This window comes from Rhamphochromis sp. 'chilingali', assembly GCF_963969265.1.
Source record: "Rhamphochromis sp. 'chilingali' genome assembly, chromosome: 14".
In the NCBI taxonomy this organism is placed as follows: Eukaryota; Metazoa; Chordata; class Actinopteri; order Cichliformes; family Cichlidae; genus Rhamphochromis; species Rhamphochromis sp. 'chilingali'.
Genome location: NC_137941.1, coordinates 24,396,060 through 24,415,125, shown reverse-complemented (window position 1 = coordinate 24,415,125; position 19,066 = coordinate 24,396,060). Strand labels below are relative to the sequence as shown.

Here is a 19,066-nt window from a genome sequence, read left to right as displayed (position 1 = left end):
GAGGTCGCGTTATATTCACATTAATCTTGCATCTGTTTCACTTCTGTCGATGATGCCAGGAATGTGAATGTGGGACGACTGCATCCATCAATAATTAAGTTTATTAATTACACCTATGCTTTCTAGCTACTATGTGTCATCAGATCTGCGGCGGAGAGAGTTGTCATGCTTATAATGTTATTGGTTACACCTCAGCTTTTGTGCTAAGACATAATCATGTGTACAGGTCCACTGAATGCTTTGTTCATTGTTCGTTGGGAGCTCATTTTGATCTTAAGTGGGCTGGACCAGCGAAACTGCGAGATAAATGTTTAAATTTGGACAAAAAGGTATGAAAGTCAAACAGTTTTCGTCAATTTACAAAAAAAATCTTTATGCACTGCTTCACATTTTCCAAATCCGTCCCTTGGGCCGGATTGGAGTCGTGCCAGGCCGATTCTGGCCCCCAGGCCTTATATTTGGCACTCTTGACCTAAAGGTTCTTCAACCAAATTGTGTTTAAGATCATGGTCAAGGTCACATTTTTTGTTTTGTACAGGAAATGACCTGTAAATTGTCATGGATCGTGAGCTGAAGTAGCTACTTACATTCTGGTTCTGGTGACTTCCCCTCAGTCTGGCATCTATCCACTATGTTTGGACAACAGTTACTCATATTACAAGTATAAAATACTTGGGACTAACAGAAAGAAGTTGTCAAAATACACAAATGCCAAAGGTGCCCCATTTAAAACTCACCAGGAATACACCAGTCAGAGCACATACAGAACAATCAGTCTACATCTTTTAAATTGAGAATGAGATAGAGCGTGAGCTCAGACTTTCAAACCAGTATTTCACATTTACTAATTGGAAACATGTTTACTTACACTAAACGTGAGCTGTAACAATGGAAAAGTGGTTAACTGTGCATATTTTAGAGTGTTTTTGACTGACTTTGTCTCTGGTGGAGACTGGCTTTCAGCATTTAGCTGCAGCAGCTTTTATTCTCCCCATCTGTTGACTAATGTCACGTGTATATAAGCAGGTATCGCTTACTGGGAGGGAGAGAGAGAAAGAGAGGCAGGTGTGCGCTACAGTCTGTAGGTGAGAGATGTCAAGCAAATACAGCCCACGCTAAATGGGCCACACCAATGAAAACTCACATTTCTATCAGAAGTAAGGAAGTCTAAGTACACATTTAACCTCTGAGATATCTTAATATAAGAAAAAGAAAGTGTAGTTTCAATAATACATACAGTTTTTCAACGTGACAAAGAAATGCTGATGTACTAAAGGAAAGAAATCTGTCACCAAAACTTTAAATTGTAAGTAATAAATGTGTCATGCCAGACTGTCATGCAATTATAAAACAGAAGGATTTTGTTAATTGACAGAAACTCATTTCCCCCCATTTCTGTAGTAGATAGTGAAAAAACCCAGCAACATTTGTGCTATTTAATTATTAATTATTTGGTGTAATATCTTTGTCATGAGGAAACCGCAGTGTTTCTGGCCTTCAGGCCTTATGTTTGATACTGCAGCTGTAGGTGATGCAGGGGTTCTGAGAGGCCTTTCTATTCTTTCCTGCATTTATAACATTGCTTCTCAAATCCTTCCCGTCCTTAAACCTTTGCCTGCGGGCTAAGCTGCTCGCATAAGATGAGTGAATAGCTCCCCCTGCTGGTCAGCTCATTCAAATAGTTAAAATCAGGAAATGCCATGACATCTCCCTTCTGAATTGACTGCTGCTACTGTGCTTAATTAAATTACACGGGAAGCGCTTTTGGGACCGAGGTGTGCAGGATACATTGCATTAAAAATCACAGCAGGACCAGCGAGATAGCTAAATGTGCTGCATTATTTTTGTGGTAGCACAAAAAGGCACAATCTTCCTGTTATTCACTCGCTAACAGTTCATACGTCGACGAGGCTCTTCTTACAGATGTTTACAGCGCTGTGGCCTGACGAAAACCGCTCCGTACAGCAAGCCTTCTGTCACCGCCGCCGGAGGAGGGACTCAATTCACACTGACGTTTCCCGCCAGCCAATCGCATCATTCTATTCGGGCTCGTTAGCCAATCACGACCCGTTAGGCTGTCTGTCAACTTGACTGTGAGAGCTGGGGCTAAAGACGGAGGATATCAGTGGAAATACTTGAATTAAATGAGTCTGACAAGCTTCCAATTCAAAGGCATACACTGACAAACATCGAGGCGTATGCGTTTATGCGAAGAGGGTAAGTCTGAAAAGTTTAGCAGCGACCTTTGAGTCTTTGTCTTACCTTTTAGTTTTAATCCGTGCTTGTTATATTCTGCAAGCCGAGGCACTGCTAATTAGGCTAGCTGTAAATTATTACTTATATTTTTTTGATTTAGTAAAAGAAAGTGCTCTGTTCAACTTTCATGGGGGCCAAAGCGGCCACTATGCCCAAGTGTCTTTAACTTACCCTTTAAAGCACCGCGGTAGCTCCTCCCAGCGGAGGGGGCACGCAGAAAATCAGTTAAACGCAAGCCTCTGCCCCCACCCTCCAATGCATTGCTTAGTTTTGGTAGCACAGACTGTCGGGTACTGTGTTTGCAGATGCAGAGTCACACAGCTGAGCCCTGCGTGAACGTCTGAGGGGATCATGATACCAGAGGCCACAGCTGCAGCTGCATCCAGGTCCTCAGAGCAGAAGTAAGTTAGCAAAGTTAGTCGTTATTTGACAGTGCCTGCTATAATAACCCAGCTTCCCTCTGTTAACCAGTTCTCCTGTTTCTGAATTCCCAGTAAGAGCTCTTGTGCCAAGGCGGACACCTCTGAAGCCGTCAGTCACTCAGAGGAGGACTCTGGGAATGAGAACAGGCGAAAGAGTGTGGTATGTGTTATCCACTGATGCTCATGCAGGCTTACACAAGAAAAACGCTTCTTCTGCTTCTTTTTCTTCTTCTTCTTCTAGCTGCTCCCTTTAGGGGTTGTCATATCTGATCCCCTGCTTCCACCTCCACCTATCCCTAGCATCCTTTTCTATCACATCAACCCCCCACATGTGAGGTCTTCCTCTTTTCCTTCTGCCTGGCAGCTCTATATTCTACAGCCTTTGTCCAATATATCCATTAGTCCTCCTCTTCACATCTCCAAACCATCTCCTAACTTTGTCTCATAAATGCTAAACCTGAGCTCATTTGTAATCTTGTCCATCCTTGCACCAGCTGGTGGAAGCCGCCATGTTGACCCACAACATGAATACAGTGGCCCAAGTGGATATCAGTGTTCTGCCTAATTGAGTTTAGTGTATGTGGCTACAAACCAGCCACATACGTAGTCCGGAGAAGAGAAGTCGTAGGCGTTCTAATGCTGTGGAGGCAAATTTGTGTCTGCGCCTTCAGACTGATTTTCACTCGACCTCGACTGGAAATCGTTGCACATTATTTCAGCCGGCTGTATTTTCTTCACCTGTCACGTTTTCAATCCCGGCAGAGACGAAGGAGGCGAACACACGAGAGCTCCGAGAATGTCAAGTGCAAAAGTCCCAAGGCCAGCTGCAGCGGCACGAGGAGAGCAGGAAGAGGACACGGCAAACAGAAGCACGTGGAGGCCGTCACCTTGTTTGAAGTGATCACCATGGGCAGGAGTGCCATGCAGGTAACTTCGTACACATTGTGTCGCTTTGTTGAATTTAAAAAGGGAAGCGTTGTAATCTCTGCTATCTGTCAGAGCTGCTGATTTCACCCTGGCTATTGAGCAGTTATAACAGGCTATTAAAAATCCCACATCCTCAGTGTAGAAATGGAAGATTCTTAATTGTGTACAATAATATTATGATTCACCGGGTCTTCTTTGATGCCTGAGCAGGCGGTGATAGATGACTGGATTGAGGCGTATGGGTCAGACAGAGACTCCTCTCTCCTCGACCTCATCAGCTTCTTCATCCAGTGCTCTGGGTGCAAAGGCAAGCAGACCTGCCAGCGCGCACATACGTGCAGCATACCAACAAAGGGCTTTGTCTTTAGCGTGCTTTCTGGGTTTTTTTTTTAAGGTGTCGTCACAGCGGAGATGTGTCAGAGCAAAGAGGACAGCGAAGTCATGAGCAAGATGGTCGAGGAGCTGGATGAGGTAAGAGGATTTCAGCTCGGCGCTCTGTCGTGTTATTATGTGAAGCATGTTTTGGATGTTGTGGAAGAGAAACTGTATTTGAGTGTTTCAGACTGCTGGTCTGCAGTATAAGAAGTTTCTGGCTTTTCCGTGGATCCTCACAGTCACGTGGCCCATGGATACAGTAAGTACCCACTCACTGCACTTTAAGCACTTCATGTCAGCAATGGCCAGTTACTGCTCTTCCATTGTTTTGTAAATGAACTTTTATTTTCTTTTATCAGCTTTAAACACAAAGTGACAAACAAAGTAGTGTGGTATATAGAGATATTTGTGGCATCTTGGTGTTTTTTACTTTGCTTTTTCTTCTGTTTCCAATATATTTGTTGTTATTTCAGCTACATTCACACGTTTGAAATAAAACGGTCAATCAATCAGTCAAGTAAAGCCGATGGTTCAGTAGCTTGTAGAACCACCTTTAGTTGCAGTAACTTGAAGTAGGAGTTATACAGTGGGGCAAAAAAGTATTTAGTCAGCCACCGATTGTGCAAGTTCCCCCACTTAAAATGATGACAGCGGTCAGTAATTTGCACCAGAGGTACACTTCAACTGTGAGAGACAGAATGTGAAAAAAAAATCCATGAATCCACATGGTAGGATTTGTAAAGAATTTATTCGTAAATTAGGGTGGAAAATAAGTATTTGGTCACCTCAAACATGGAAAATCTCTGGCTCTCACAGACCTGTAACGTCTTCTGTAAGAAGGTTTTCTGTCCCCCACTCGTTACCTGTATGAATGGCACCTGTTTGAACTCATCATCTGTATAAAAGACACCTGTCCACAGCCTCAAACAGTCAGACTCCAAACTCCGCCATGGCCAAGACCAAAGAGCTTTCGAAGGACACCAGGAAAAGTATTGTAGACCTGCACCAGACTGGGAAGAGTGAATCTACAATAGGCAAGCAGCTTGGTGTGAAAAAATCAACTGTGGGAGCAATCATCAGAAAATGGAAGACATACAAGACCACTGATAATCTCCCACGATCTGGGGCTCCACGCAAGATCTCATCCCGTGGGGTCAAAATGATCATGAGAACGGTGAGCAAAGATCCCAGAACCACACGGGGGGACCTGGTGAATGACCTGCAGAGAGCTGGGACCAAAGTAACAAAGGTCACCATCAGTAACACACTACAACGGCAGGGAATCAAATCCCGCAGTGCCAGACGTGTTCCGCTGCTGAAGCCAGTGCATGTCCAGGCCCGTCTGAAGTTTGCCAGAGAGCACATGGATGATACAGCAGAGGATTGGGAGAATGTCATGTGGTCAGATGAAACCAAAGTAGAACTTTTTGGTATAAACTCAACTCGTCGTGTTTGGAGGAAGAAGAATACTGAGTTGCATCCCAAGAACACCATACCTACTGTGAAGCATGGGGGTGGAAACATCATGCTATGGGGCTGTTTTTCTGCCAAGGGGACAGGACGACTGATCCGTGTTAAGGACAGAATGAATGGGGCCATGTATCGTGAGATTTTGAGCCAAAACCTCCTTCCATCAGTGAGAACTTTGAAGATGAAACGAGGCTGGGTCTTCCAACATGACAATGATCCAAAACACACCGCCCGGGCAACAAAGGAGTGGCTCCGTAAGAAGCATTTGAAAGTCCTGGAGTGGCCTAGCCAGTCTCCAGACCTCAACCCCATAGAAAATCTGTGGCGGGAGTTGAAAGTCCGTGTTGCTCGGCGACAGCCCCAAAACATCACTGCTCTCGAGAAGATCTGCATGGAGGAATGGGCCAAAATACCAGCTACTGTGTGTGCAAACCTGGTAAAGACCTATAGTAAACGTTTGACCTCTGTTATTGCCAACAAAGGTTATGTTACAAAGTATTGAGTTGTATTTTTGTTATTGACCAAATACTTATTTTCCACCCTGATTTACGAATAAATTCTTTACAAATCCTACCATGTGGATTCATGGATTTTTTTTTCACATTCTGTCTCTCACAGTTGAAGTGTACCTCTGGTGCAAATTACTGACCTCTGTCATCATTTTAGGTGGGGGAACTTGCACAATCGGTGGCTGACTAAATACTTTTTTGCCCCACTGTATGTATGATTTTATTAGTCTCTCACATCACTTTGGAGGAATTTTGGCTTGCTCATCTTTACAGTGTTGCTTCAGGTCATTGAGGGTTGCAGGTATTCGTTAACGGACAGCTCTCTTAAGGTCCTGCCATTTTAATCAGATTGAGGTCTCAGTGACAGGGCCACTGCAGCACTTTGATTCTTTTCTTTTTCAGCCATTCTGTTGTAGATTTTCACAGGTTCTTGGGATCATTGTCCTACTGCGTCACCCAACTATAGCTATGTTTTAGCCTGGCAGACAGGTGGCGTTATATTTGAGTCTAGAGTACTTTGGTATACGGTTCCAGGCCACTCAGTGACTGCAAGGCGTCTGTTTCCTGTGGCTGCACGACAAACCAAATTCATCATGCCTCCACCACTGTGCTGACAGCTGCTATGAGGTGTTTGTGCTGATATGCTGAGTTTGGTGTTCATCGAATGTAGTGCTGTGCATTACATCTCCACTTTGGTACACTTATACTTAGTCTGGTGGTTTGTTCGGATGGAACTTTGCAAACCTAAGCTGTGTTGACATGTTATTTTTTAGAGAGAACAGCTTTCTCTTGGTGTTCATTAAAAGAAAAACAGAATGACAAGGATGCTGTTTTTTATTTTTAATGTAGGAATCTTTGAAGTTGAAGTCTTGGGATTCAGACAGACACCGACAATAAACCTGCAAAATGTGGAAGTTTTGAGTTCAGTGTTGCTGTTCGTTTGTTCACACGTGGTGGATTGACTGAGCATGAATCCTGTTTTGCAATAACATACTGTTTACATGTCAGGCTGAGTTACTTTCATTTTCACATATAATTCACTGAGCGGTTCCACCACAGCAGCAGGGCAGGGTTACAGTTGTGGTCAAAGGTTTACTTTCACTCATCATGAGCATGAATGTCAGGGCAATTTGGCCTTTAGTGATTTATTTCAACTTACAGTACAGTATGCATCTTTAATGACTTTAAACAACAAGAACTGGATGCACTAATTTGAATTTGTTTAGGATTTTCTTGAATATACACAGGGTCAAAAGCATATTTACAGACAAATTTTGTCTCATTTGAGGGTCACAATTTAAGTCTTCTTCTAGACTTTGGCAAAGTACTTACGTACAGTTTGAAGTGATGATCTTGGAATCTACAGTTGTTTAGAAATGCTTGAAGAGATTGTAGAACCTTCAGCACCACTCATTAAAAGATTTTAGTAAGTGTAGGTATATACTTGAGGCTCTGTGTATACTTATGCACTTGTGCATAAGTATACATTTGATAAAATTCAAACTTGTGCACCCAGTTCTTGTTTTTGAATCATGAGTGTATTTAAACTTCTAAGCACAACTGCAAACTGGTTTTGCTTAAAAGTGGCGTATACCCGTGTTTAAAATGAAAAGTCTTGTAGTAGTAGTAGGGGTGATGCAGTACGGCTGTATGGCACTGAGATTAGCCGGTCTGCCGGGACTGTGGCTGAGCTTGACTTCCTAAGCTAATGCTCTGCTCAATTAGCCAAAAAAGAGACAAAAAAGCACAATAAAAATGTTTGACTCCTTGCACAAATGTAGCTTTTACATGATTTTCTATACATGTTGCAAAATTATTAGCATTAATTTTCTTGTTCATGAAAACCTTCAGTACGAATCTGATATACTGTATGATACTAATCACCTGGAAAAAAGCATTTCAGTAACTTCAAAGGTCTTAAACTTGCTAAACCTGCTGTCTCTTTCTCTCCTCCGCTGTAGGACAGTGTTGAGTATCCTCTGGTGCAGTCTGGACCGTACGGCCGCTGGTTCCACTCCGAGTTCTGCGACTTTGTGTCTGTGCTGGTGGCTCAGTGTCAGCACGGCATCATCTTCGACGGCTACCTGATGAACACCCTCATCTCGCTGCTCACCGAGCTGTCAAACTCTTGCGTGCGAGCGTTCAGACACACCTGCACACTAGCGGGTAAGAGCGAAACTACGTGAATCAGCATTCAGACACACTTGCGGATAAACTAACCCGTACTTTCGATGTGGACTTCTCTAATCAGCGGTGAAGCTGCTGAGCTCTCTGGTGGGCGTGGCTCTCAGCTTGAGCGCTGGCATCGAAAACAGTCAGAAGCTGTATGAGGTGCAAAAAACGAAGACGATGAGGCAGAAGAGCGCACAGCAGCTGGAGAAAGTACAGAGGAAGATCGCAGAGGTACACAGAGAATGAGCAGGACGAAACTGAAAGGACTTTTCCTTTTATTGATGGTGTGGCTTCTGTGTAACCTTCCTGTTGCTCCTCTAGTTGCAGGAGAAGCGAGCAGAGATCGAGAGCATGATGGACATCATCTTCAAGGGAGTTTTCCTTAAGCGATACCGGTACAGTTTTCTCTGACATGCTTCATTATTTAAATGTTTAATCTATACTGCATTATTATTTTAACTCAACTCGGGTTTGTGGGTGTTTGCGTGCTCGTGCAGTGATGTGCTTCCAGAGATCCGCTGCGTCTGTATGGAAGAGTTGGGTTTGTGGATGAAGCTCTACAGTTCTGTGTTTCTCAGCGACAGTTACCTCAAATACATGGGCTGGATGATGCACGACAAGGTAGCCAGCAGCAAAATAACAACAAAAAAATCATCATGGGATGATTTTTACAACGCCGCCTGGCTGCTGTTTATCTTTCAGGTGCCAGATGTGCGTCTCAAGTGTGTGTTAGCTCTGCAGGGTCTGTACGGAGATCCCCTCTTCCTGCCTAAACTAGACCTGTTCACCAGCCGCTTTAAGGTAATCCAGCCTCCATCAGGACCGGTGAAATCTGAATTACCTACACTGCCTTCAAATATCACTGGCTTGTCATGTCATGTTCGAGCCTTAAGAGCTCAATATAGCTGGAGATCTGGACAAGACTTTTAATAAAGCGCTGCTCATAATACTGCAACTACTTCTACTACTGATAATAATAGTAATAGTAACTGATAGGGTTTTTTGTATAGCTCTGATTAAAACAAGCATCACAAAGTGCTTTAATGCTCTTGTACTGTTGTGTTCCAGGACCGGATCATCTCCATGACCCTGGATAAGGACAGTGAAGTGGCAGTGCAGACCATGAAACTCCTGGTGCTCATCTCCAAGTGAGTCTGTTTGATCTGTCATCTAATCTTCTCACTCATGTCTTCATTCTGTTCCTCTTCACATCCACTTCCTTCCTCACTCCTCAGGACATCTGACGATGTGCTCACTCCAGAAGACTACAAACACCTCCTCCAGTTTGTTTACTCTTCACAGCGCCCTCTTGCGGCCACTGCGGGGGAGCTGCTCTTCTCAAGGTATGTCTTCCTATGTCACTTGAAAAACAACTTAGCGGTTTATTAGTGCTTCCATATGATATAGATTGTCTCGGTCAGGCTTCTCAATGCTGTAGCCCCTGCATCTGATACTCAGGATGGATCGAATGAAGACGAAGCGTGTAAGCAGCAAACATTTGCCAGACTGAAGGCTCTGCTGCACTTCTACCAGGAATCTGAGGTGAACACAGACTGGCTGTTTCAAGTCGAAGCTCCAGTCTGAGCTAAGAAAGGACTTTCTTCTCTATTGTGTTATCACCTAGTTTACATCTGTGATGTTGTGAATCATGTAAAGCTTATGCTTTCAGCTGCACAACCACGTGGTGTACTTGGTGGACAGTCTATGGGACTGCGGTGGAGCTTTGCTGAAGGACTGGCCCTCCTTCACGTCTGCACTGCTACAGGACTCTTCCTCATGCAGTCCAGGTAGGGAAATGTGTGTGCTGTCAGTTCCTAATAATTTTCCCTCACCAAAGATTTTTTTGTGGCTTAAAAGGACCGTTTAAAATCATCCACAACCTTCATCTTCCTCATTCTGGTTTTCAGTTGTTTCCTCCACAAAAAAACATGTTAGATCCTCTGTGAACTCCTGCTTTTCTAAGTATGTGTGTGCGTATGTAGGTTTCACCCTTGCTGAACAAGCAGTGCTTGTAGAGATCCTGGTAGCGTCGGTGCGTCAGGCCTCAGAGGGACCTGTGCTGGCAGGGAGGAGTGGAGCGAAGAAGGTCAGTGGAAGATGTCTGTCCTCTCTTTGTATGTGAGATAGCACACTGATAACTCATCATTTAAAAGACATAAGTGTTTATTTTGTTGTGTTTCAGGTAATGAGTGCCAGAGATAAGAAGATTCAGAACGATGACTGTTTGAAGCTCACTGAACATCTCCTGACGGTGCTTCCAAAGCTGCTGTCTAAGGTGTTTATTCCACATGTAGCTGTTGCTATATAAATCAGTGTGATTCTGTATCCAGGCATCTGTGCTGCACTATTGAATTCTGGTTGTTATATTGTAATGTCTCTATTCTCTCTGCAGTTTTCAAGTAGCAGTGACATCCTTGCCTACCTGATGAGGATTCCCCCGTACTTCCTCCCAGAGTGTCTGCACGCTGAAAACACACAGGTATGCACACCTGCACTCAGTTTACACTATTTAGTCATACAGAAATGGGAATGTGGTAATGTGCTTTCCTTATCCTGAAAGGAGGCCTATTCCGCTCATTTCCATCCATGTGTTTTTATTCACGGACTAGAGCAGCGGTCCCCAACCCCTGGGCCGAGTCGCTTGCTACCGGGCCGTGAGAGTCGAGGGTCGGGTGTGAAATTTATGGTTTTCAGGGTTTTTGTCGTTAACTTGGTTTCCCTGGGTCTTTTCCCGTGTTGTAGTTGTGTCTTATTTTGAAAGAAATATTTACACGTTACCTTAGCAACCAGAGAGCATTAAGTGGCAGAGAGGAGGATGTTACTCTCAGTGTTGTCAGGATGCTGCTAATAAAGTTACACAATTACACAGTGAATTTGCATTTATTATTATATTTACAAAATACCATCGTTTTTGTCTTAGTCGTATTAATTTACTTTGTTGTATTTATCTGCGACACCTTAAAGGCCGGTTCGTGAAAATATTGTCTGACATTAAACCGGTCCGTGATCCAAAAAAGGTTGGGCACCGCTGTACTAGAATATCTTCAAATGATTCATAATAGAAGATAACCTTCAAGTGGTTTTTTAACAGAGCGAGGGATTTTCAACACACAATTTCTCAACATACTACTACTAGTTCTGTTTGGTAAACTTAATGGTGAAATGACACTACTCCAATACTCAGCTGGGCTATCGTCTTAGCTTTTTACTTTCATTATACATCACAAAGCCTGCAAATGAGTTTTGCTACCAAATGCGATGTTTTCAAACGTGAGTCGTGTCGCTCCTGTAGGCGGTGTCCAGCCTGTTGACAGAACTGGAAGCTGTTTTAGACGTCCACTCAGGCCCGGCTGTTCTGGAGGGAGGGGCCCGCGTGTTCCTCTCTCTCTGTCGCGAGGAGACAGCTTGGTGCTCCCCCGCCCGAGCTGCTAGAGACTCTCTGGTCCAGCGTTGGGTGGACCGGCTGACAGCACTGCTGGGGGAATCACTCAAGGTGAGTACTGCTGGATTTATGTGGACGCAATTATTGTGTGTCAGGCTTGTATTCATGTATCCTGAAAAAAAAGAGTGATTACCTTGTACTTCTATTCTGATTTTACTTTTACTCATCACGCCTGAAATCCTCGAAATGTTAGAGACTGAAAGCAACTCTCATGAAGTCTGACTTCTCTTACACAGGGTGAAAGTTTCTCTGCTGATGAGGAGAAAATCAGAGAGATTTTAGCCATGCTGAAGAAACTTAGAGCTTTCAACAAGTAAGACTTGACAGTCGTTTAAAGTCAAGCGTGAGTATGGTGCTGCTGATGTGGATTTATGTGGCTGTTTCTCTTCGTGTTTCCATAGTTGCCATGACCTGAGCCAGTGGGGTCTGTTTGATGTGCTGTCTCCTCTCCTGTCAGTAGAGAGCAGCCTGGAAGGAGCTCCACCTGAGGTATCATCCCCGCCTGCTGTGTAGACAAATGTGGTCTTTGTACTGCGCACACGTCTTCAGTGTATTTCCACTTCACTGTGTTTGCAGGTGTTGCTGGAAGTACTGCAGTGTTTGTCCTTTTCCATGATGTGGTCGCTCAGCACCAGCAGTCAAACTCTGACCTGCAGGGTGAGCTACATCCGCTTTACAGCTCAGTCTTTAACCTGTGTGAATGTAGTGATATAGAGATGAGGTGTTAGCAGCGATGTATGTGCACTTACACAGAAAACACTCTATGTGTTCCCAACATTTTAATCATTTTTGATAATTAAAAAGACCGCGTTTTATTTTAAAGTCATATGTAGTGTTTCTTTTTTGCTTTTGTTTGTTTTTTTTGAGTCTGGATGCTTGGGTCAGAGTAAAATTCTCACTCAAAATTAAAAGACATCCCCTCTGAACAGCTGTATTAAAAGTGAAGGAAGATAAACTGCAAATAAAAGTATACTACTGTTCAGAGGTTTTGGGTTCTTTTCCCTGTAAATTAAGGATTTCAATTTTACTGTTTAAGCTAAAATAACATAAAAATTATATAAAACCGGTTGTTATTGTGTCCATGGGGTACCCTTCCTCCCATCTTATTACAGCTGGAATAGGCTCCAATCGCCCTGTGAGCCTGAATTGGACAAATGGAACAAGATTGATGGATCTACCTAGGCTTACAGAGGCTCATTTTCTGTGTTTCTGTGCTGTTTTGTGTTCCCTAATTCAGGATTATCTTTTGAAAGGCTGATTTATCAGCTGGAAACAGTTTTACTGATCACAAAATAATAAAATCTGCATTGTTGAGACTCTGTAGCATCAAACTCTGTGGGTTTAATACACTTCTGAGGGTTTGAAGGGTATACCATGCAGGAAACTGCTGAAAAAAGAAGTTTCTGTACAACCGTGTGTACTACTTTCTGGCTTGTATGAGTAAAATGTGATGAAGCAGCCAGCTGAGGAACTGTAATGTGTCAGTTGCTCAAGCCCTAATATACTTGTGAGCTGATCGTTTTACCTTCTGCTAATAAGGCAAAATGCTAATGCTATAAAAGGAGCAGTACACACTGTAGCAGTCTAGTAGCAATCTCGCAGATGTAATAATCTATTTCCTAGAAATGTTCTTTCAAAAAATGACATTTTTAAATGAACCTGAACCTTTAAACAGTAATGCTAATTTCTTGACAAAAACAGGAACAAATTTAATTTGACAGTTTCACATCTTAACAACACCTTAGGAAGTTTTCATTAATTATTACTGTATTATTATGCAAGTCAATAGAAGTTTTTAAATCATATTTACAAGTTATTACAAGCAGCCAGAAACAGAAGAATTAGAGCTGAAATGATCAGTCAGTTAATCAGTCAACACTGTTTGTGTTTAGGAGAAGGCGCAAGCCCAGAGGCTCCAGCTGCGTCTCTTCTGCGAGAGAAGTCATCACTGTCTGTCCCACGGTGACCTCAGTGTGAGGCAGCAGGTACGCCTGCTAACCATTTCGACACTTCCTCCTCCTTCTTCTTCTTCTTCTTCTTCTTCTTCTTCTTCTTCTTCTTCTTCTTCTTCTTCTTCTTCTTCTTCAGGCCTTTCTTACGTCTTCTCATTTTTTCCAATTTCAGGCCTTCCTGGGTGTGTGTGACGTCCTGACGGCTCACTCCTACCAGCTACGCGTGTGGGATCCCACCTCTTTCGGTCCACTGCTCTACACGCCCAGCCCCAAACTGCAGAGGGCGCTGTTGAACTTTGTGTGCGTGCACGTCTTTGTCGGCTCAGACTATGACAGCCAGAGCAGGGGTGAGACGCCAGCCTGTTTAAGTGGCTTTATTTTTTCTTATCCTTACCTCACTTTAAAGGATGTTTTAGCCTCTCTGTTCAGAATGATGTAAGTCCACAGGCAGTGGGTGGCTCTCTCTGTGCTCACCTTAAATCAGGCTTTAAGATTTCTGTGTATGTTTGATTGTGAGCAGAGAGGAAATAAGAGAGAAGGGGAATGAAGAAGTACGAGAAGTGAAAGCAAAAAGTCCTGCATTAAAAATTGTGACCCGAGCAGAGGAATAAAAGTATCATTAGCAAAATGAGCTTAAGTACTCTCCCGGTGATGGAGTATTATTTATGGCATGATTGGATTGTTAATACTAATGCATCAAAGCCTGAGCAGCATTAGCTGGTCGAAGTTTACTTTTAATCAGGCCTCCTCTGAAGGCTCGCAGCATGAATCTTTGGGGATCGTAAAAAAAAGGATTAATGGGTCAGGAAAGAGGAGAAAACAAAAATCCGATGCTACAAATTTGTATTCATTTCTCTTTAATCCTTCGATGCAGCGGATGGAAGGCAATGGATAATTTGACCTCTTTGGGTCTCAAACATGTAGTTAAGTGAAACCATCTGAGAAGTTTAAAGGGGAAATGACTCTCTGGTGAAACGGCTCAGCAACTCATGGATATCTGAAACACGACAAGGGGGCCAGCGGCAGGGGGGCACAAAAAGCCAAAAAAGTGTCTAAGGCATTGGTTTTCATTTTTATTTTAACTTCTTTTTTTTTTCTAACCAATGCAAAGTATTAGGATTTAATGTTCGTTTTTATGGCAAGAAAAGTAACTACAGCTGGTTTTTGGAATAAAGAACAGAATACTGAAGCGTGCTCATTGCAGCGCCGCGCGGTAGATGGCACTCTCACTCTGCCGCTGCTCTGAGCGAGCCGCTGATTGAGTGTGCCGGCCCCGCTGTGGTAAAAACATGTAGATATTAAATGCACGGCCACACATTTGGCTTAATAAGTCGCTGCAGAGCCACCTGCTGACTGTAAATGGGGTCTGATTTCCAACCTGACCTGACAATTGACCCTCAATTACAAAAGAAGCCTTGTTAATGTCCTCAGACTGAAACAGGGTTGACTAATTTGTAAGAAGGGATGTTAGACTTTGTTATGCAAAGCAATGCAGCTTGTAAGCGGATGACGGTGACACGCTCCTGTCTGCTGTGAAATGAAAAAAACAAGATTGACATCTTGGAAATACATCGTTTTTTTTCCCCTTTTATAAAGTCCTTCAAGTAAACTTATGAATTCATCCACAGCTCACTATATCTAAAACATTTTATTATCTTTAGTATAGCGTCTGCTTTCAGAGACATATTGCATCCAAATATGGGGATAGTCTAGAGAAGTCAATAACTGTCCTGGTGGGAATCTCTTAAATGTTCAACCAAATACGATACAGGATTATTGGTTTTTGAACATGTAATAAAAAGCTATTGTTTTATTGGATTTGCCTGGTAACGATTTTGTTCTATAGACAGTGTTTTCTATTAGCTGCTGGATCAGAGATCACTCGGAGGGCAAGGGCACTGAGTTAAATCATAAAATCATGGCAATCTCTTTCCGTGAGAAAATTCCATTAACTCTGGCTCACCTCCGAGCCTATTTTATTAGCCTTGTGAAAGATTGAAGCCACATGGTGTCACAACCATAACTCCAGCGTTATGTTATCTTTGATATCCACCTGCTAAAGCCATTGTCCTGAAACCAACTAAAACACTCTTTCCTGTGTCTGCTTTGTTCTTTTCTTTCTGTTATATGACTTCTCATCATTAATCACTCTTTGGCGTTCCACCACTTCGCGACCGATCGCACGCCCTGCCTGCTTTTGGGCTCTCAGTCAGTGAAAACTCTCAAGTGGAGAAACTGGAGGACCTTCACAAATGGAGAAATGTGCTCGCAGCCTACTGCAAACTGATAATACACGGAGTGCTGGAGATGAGCATGGCAGCAGAGGTCTTCATGTACTACATGAAGGTAAAGGTGAACTCCTCAAATGAGTAGTGTGACATTATGGGGAAGAGCACTAATAAGCTTTTGAGTAGCGAGGAGTGATTCTTCCTGTTCTGTCCTTTCAAAATAAAGGTTGTTAATATATACACTATTTGATTTTAAACATTCTGATAGTTGCATGAGCTATTATTATTTAGACACACACACACACACACACACACACACACACACACACACACACACACACACACACACACAAAGAGATTGGTAATATAATTAAGTTAGATTATTTTTTTTGTATAAACAAGCAAAAAAAATGACATGTATATTTCTTTGTAATATTTATATTGATGTGAACATAATATACAGGTGTCTTTGAACAAAAGTGCAGCAGCTTTAATCCAACACTAGCAAGAAGACAACTTCTTATAATGTGTTGTGGTGACAGGAAGTACACATGCGTAAAACAAATCGAGTTTCCGTGTACATATCTGGCAGTGATGGGCCTTCAGAAACCAGTGAAAACCTAAAGATGTTTCATTAAACTCTCTTAAATTATGGTTAATGTTATAATCTTGTGTTGTTTAGGTTGCGTGTGGAAATAAAGTCTTGTTTTATAATATCTGTGGTTTGTTTGGCCTTGTTCAGCATCCAGTTGGGTTTAAAACCCTCTAAAGGACCTTTTCAGTTTCTTCAGTTAGTTTTGTGTTAAGCCTGTTTCATATTAGCCAAAATAAGCATTTCATTTAATATCACAGGGAATCATCTGCTGACAAAGCTAACTAGCCAGTGGCAGCATTAGGCAATAACTCCCTTGCTTTACCCTCTTGGGCAAATTTGGTTGGGAAAAAAAATGGTGCTAGCCAAAATTTCTAACTTTGATACATCAAAACAGTGATGATCCACAAACCAATGGGTGGCATCCATCTTTTATATACAGTCTAGACTTTGTAAGAAGATTTTTCTACTAACTTATCCAAGAAGTAGTTTAGCACATAACTAGAAAAAAACACAAATCGTTGTGGGTATTGAACTAACATGATATAACATGTTAAACAGAGACTTTTAAGGGTGCTGCTGGGTGGATTTGATTGCCTTTGAACCACACCAAGGCTGTTCCCTCTGTTTTTGTGCTAAGATATTCAACTCAGCCTCAGTTTGTGTCCCTAATGCATGATCAATAAATCCCCAAAATACTATTTTAACCATCTAGCTTCATGTGGTTTTGTGACTTACAAAAGATGAATATGGTTGGGTACTTGAATCAGGACATAAAGGTGCACTTAAAAACCATTTTTATTTATGGAGGGATGTTTGGGTTGCCTTAATCAAATGTAGCGCTTTAATGCTGCTGCTGTTGCTTCACTAAAGATCTTTGGATTAAACGTCAAGTGTCATCGTCTCCCTCTTTGTCCGCAGTATTACAATGACTTTGGAGACATCATCAAGGAGACTGTGTATCGCACCAGGCAGATGGATAAAATAGAGAGTGCTCGCACACTGGTGCTCTGTTTGCAGCAGGTATTGTCACTGAAAAATATAAACTTCAGCCCCAAACTGTCACTAGAAGGCAGCGAGATACTGATGTGCTGTCGTGTGCACCTGCCAGCTGTTTGTGCGCCTTAAGCAGGAGCAAGAGAGCGGCGGCAGGCCTCACCCAGGAGTCCAGACTTTCACCAGCATTAAAGAGCTAGCCAGGCGATTCGCCCTCACCTTTGGGGACCTTGTCAAGTTTCGTGAGTGTGTCGTCCTGGTCCACAGGTGGGCACGTGACCTAATTTCTCTTTTTGTGTTACTTTTTGCTGATATTTTTCCTTTTTGTTCCTAAAGTCTGTGTGTATACATGTTTAGGAACGGCATCGAGTTTGTGTTCCAAGACTTTACTCAGACTCCAGACTCATCTACACCACTGTACCTCTCCTACCTGACCATCCTCAGCGAGTTCTCCAGCAAACTGCTCAGACCAGACAAGAAAGCAGTGTGAGTGCTGAAAGCAACAAGCAGGAGTTTAAATGGTTTTTAAAGAAAAACAAAAACCTCTGAAGGCTGCTCATGTCTGTGCAGGTTCTCCTACCTTCAAAAACACACTGCTGAGCACATTATTGACCTCAGGGAGGAGTGCTGGCAGCCTCTCATCTACTATCGCGCATCCCTGTTGGCTGTAGCCGAGGGGGAGGACGCCATATCCTACGTAAGCTCGGACAGGAAGGCCAACCTGCCCAATCGCTTGCCCTTCTCCAAACAAAAATGGGAAGGTAGGAGAGCCGAGTTCAGTCAAGCACAGAGTGATTTCCTCACCATCACCAGCTGCTTCAGGTGTGTATCCTTTTTTATTTTCAGGAAGAAAGTCCCCCAGTCTGTTTAGCCCTGGTGAGTCCAAAGTCAGCAAGGTGCACAAACCGAGCTGCAGCCCAAGGTGAGCCCAAGTGAAGTGTTTTCAAACCAGCTACGAAGCAGGTCTCACATGAATCACTGTAACCTGACCTCTCTCATCAGCCATCAGGAGAAAGCAGCTGATACAGATCCATTTTCTGTCCCTCTGGATCCTCCACCCAAAAGACTGCACGCTGAGGGATCTGTAATCTGTGTCACCAAGGAGCCAGATGATGGTGATGGTACCGTGGAGGTTGAGCTCTGAGTGTGAGGTCGTCGGGAGAATCGGTGCTGCCGTCTGCATGACGAGACCTCAACAGATGTTTTACTTATGATGCACCTTGTTACCAGTGTCCTCTGTGTGTGGATAGAAACTGGTGGGGTTTTTTTGTACAGTGATCATGCAGCATGTCATGTTTTCAGAAGGATGTGATCAGAAAGGATAAAGGTGGCCATATTCTGCCATGCAAAGACCAAAACCACAACAAATGTGTTTTAATCCACAGCTGAAAATAGTTCCTTATATTATTACCAACAAACTGCTGTTTCAGTAAAGTTTCCCCAACACTGGACTTCCCAGATGTTTAAGTAAGTAAGTAAGTAAAATTTATTTATATAGCGCTATAGTAAACAACTGAGGTTGTCTTACAAAAAAAAAAAAAAAAAGATAATCCAATTTGGGATCATTTAAAAAAAGATGGAACATTTTCTGAAACTGTACATGCGATTTGAGTGGAGTGATACAAACTGGCTGATTCAGGGACCAGAAGTACAAATTGTTGGTTTTGGCCTTTTAATGGAAAAATAATGACCAACACCAGGATTAATCTGGTGTTATGATTTACA

General features: G+C 42.8%; 1 protein-coding gene across 2 annotated transcripts; it reads left to right on the top strand.

Annotated features, from left to right (window-relative positions):
- The first annotated feature begins 1,735 nt into the window (after positions 1 to 1,735).
- On the top strand, positions 1,736 to 18,891 carry LOC308409630 (cohesin subunit SA-2). 2 transcript variants are annotated; one of them, XM_080902521.1, is made up of 32 exons: positions 1,736 to 2,217; positions 2,562 to 2,657; positions 2,751 to 2,838; positions 3,441 to 3,605; positions 3,816 to 3,912; positions 4,000 to 4,076; positions 4,168 to 4,239; positions 7,921 to 8,125; positions 8,211 to 8,362; positions 8,453 to 8,526; positions 8,629 to 8,752; positions 8,834 to 8,932; positions 9,200 to 9,279; positions 9,367 to 9,474; positions 9,553 to 9,673; positions 9,801 to 9,918; positions 10,114 to 10,217; positions 10,314 to 10,406; positions 10,524 to 10,610; positions 11,424 to 11,624; positions 11,810 to 11,886; positions 11,975 to 12,062; positions 12,150 to 12,230; positions 13,466 to 13,558; positions 13,698 to 13,872; positions 15,735 to 15,871; positions 17,267 to 17,368; positions 17,457 to 17,608; positions 17,699 to 17,827; positions 17,912 to 18,102; positions 18,188 to 18,263; positions 18,344 to 18,891. In XM_080902521.1, the coding sequence occupies exons 2-32, from the start codon at positions 2,608 to 2,610 to the stop codon at positions 18,483 to 18,485; spliced, it is 3,558 nt and encodes a 1,185-aa protein (XP_080758647.1). In that variant the 5' UTR covers positions 1,736 to 2,217; positions 2,562 to 2,607; the 3' UTR covers positions 18,486 to 18,891. The 2 variants fall into 2 exon arrangements, with proteins under 2 accessions (XP_080758647.1, XP_080758648.1); XM_080902522.1 differs by lacking the exons at positions 1,736 to 2,217; positions 2,562 to 2,657; positions 2,751 to 2,838; positions 3,816 to 3,912 and having other exon boundaries at positions 3,467 to 3,605.
- The last annotated feature ends 175 nt before the right edge of the window (positions 18,892 to 19,066 follow it).

Excerpts from the sequence above, each read along its gene's own strand:
- LOC308409630 (XM_080902521.1), top strand. The coding sequence starts at position 2,608 with ATGATACCAGAGGCCACAGCTGCAGCTGCATCCAGGTCCTCAGAGCAG. Across the intron at positions 3,606-3,815 it reads TGGGCAGGAGTGCCATGCAG|GCGGTGATAGATGACTGGAT; the intron begins GTAACTTCGTAC and ends ATGCCTGAGCAG. Across the intron at positions 15,872-17,266 it reads TCTTCATGTACTACATGAAG|TATTACAATGACTTTGGAGA; the intron begins GTAAAGGTGAAC and ends CTTTGTCCGCAG.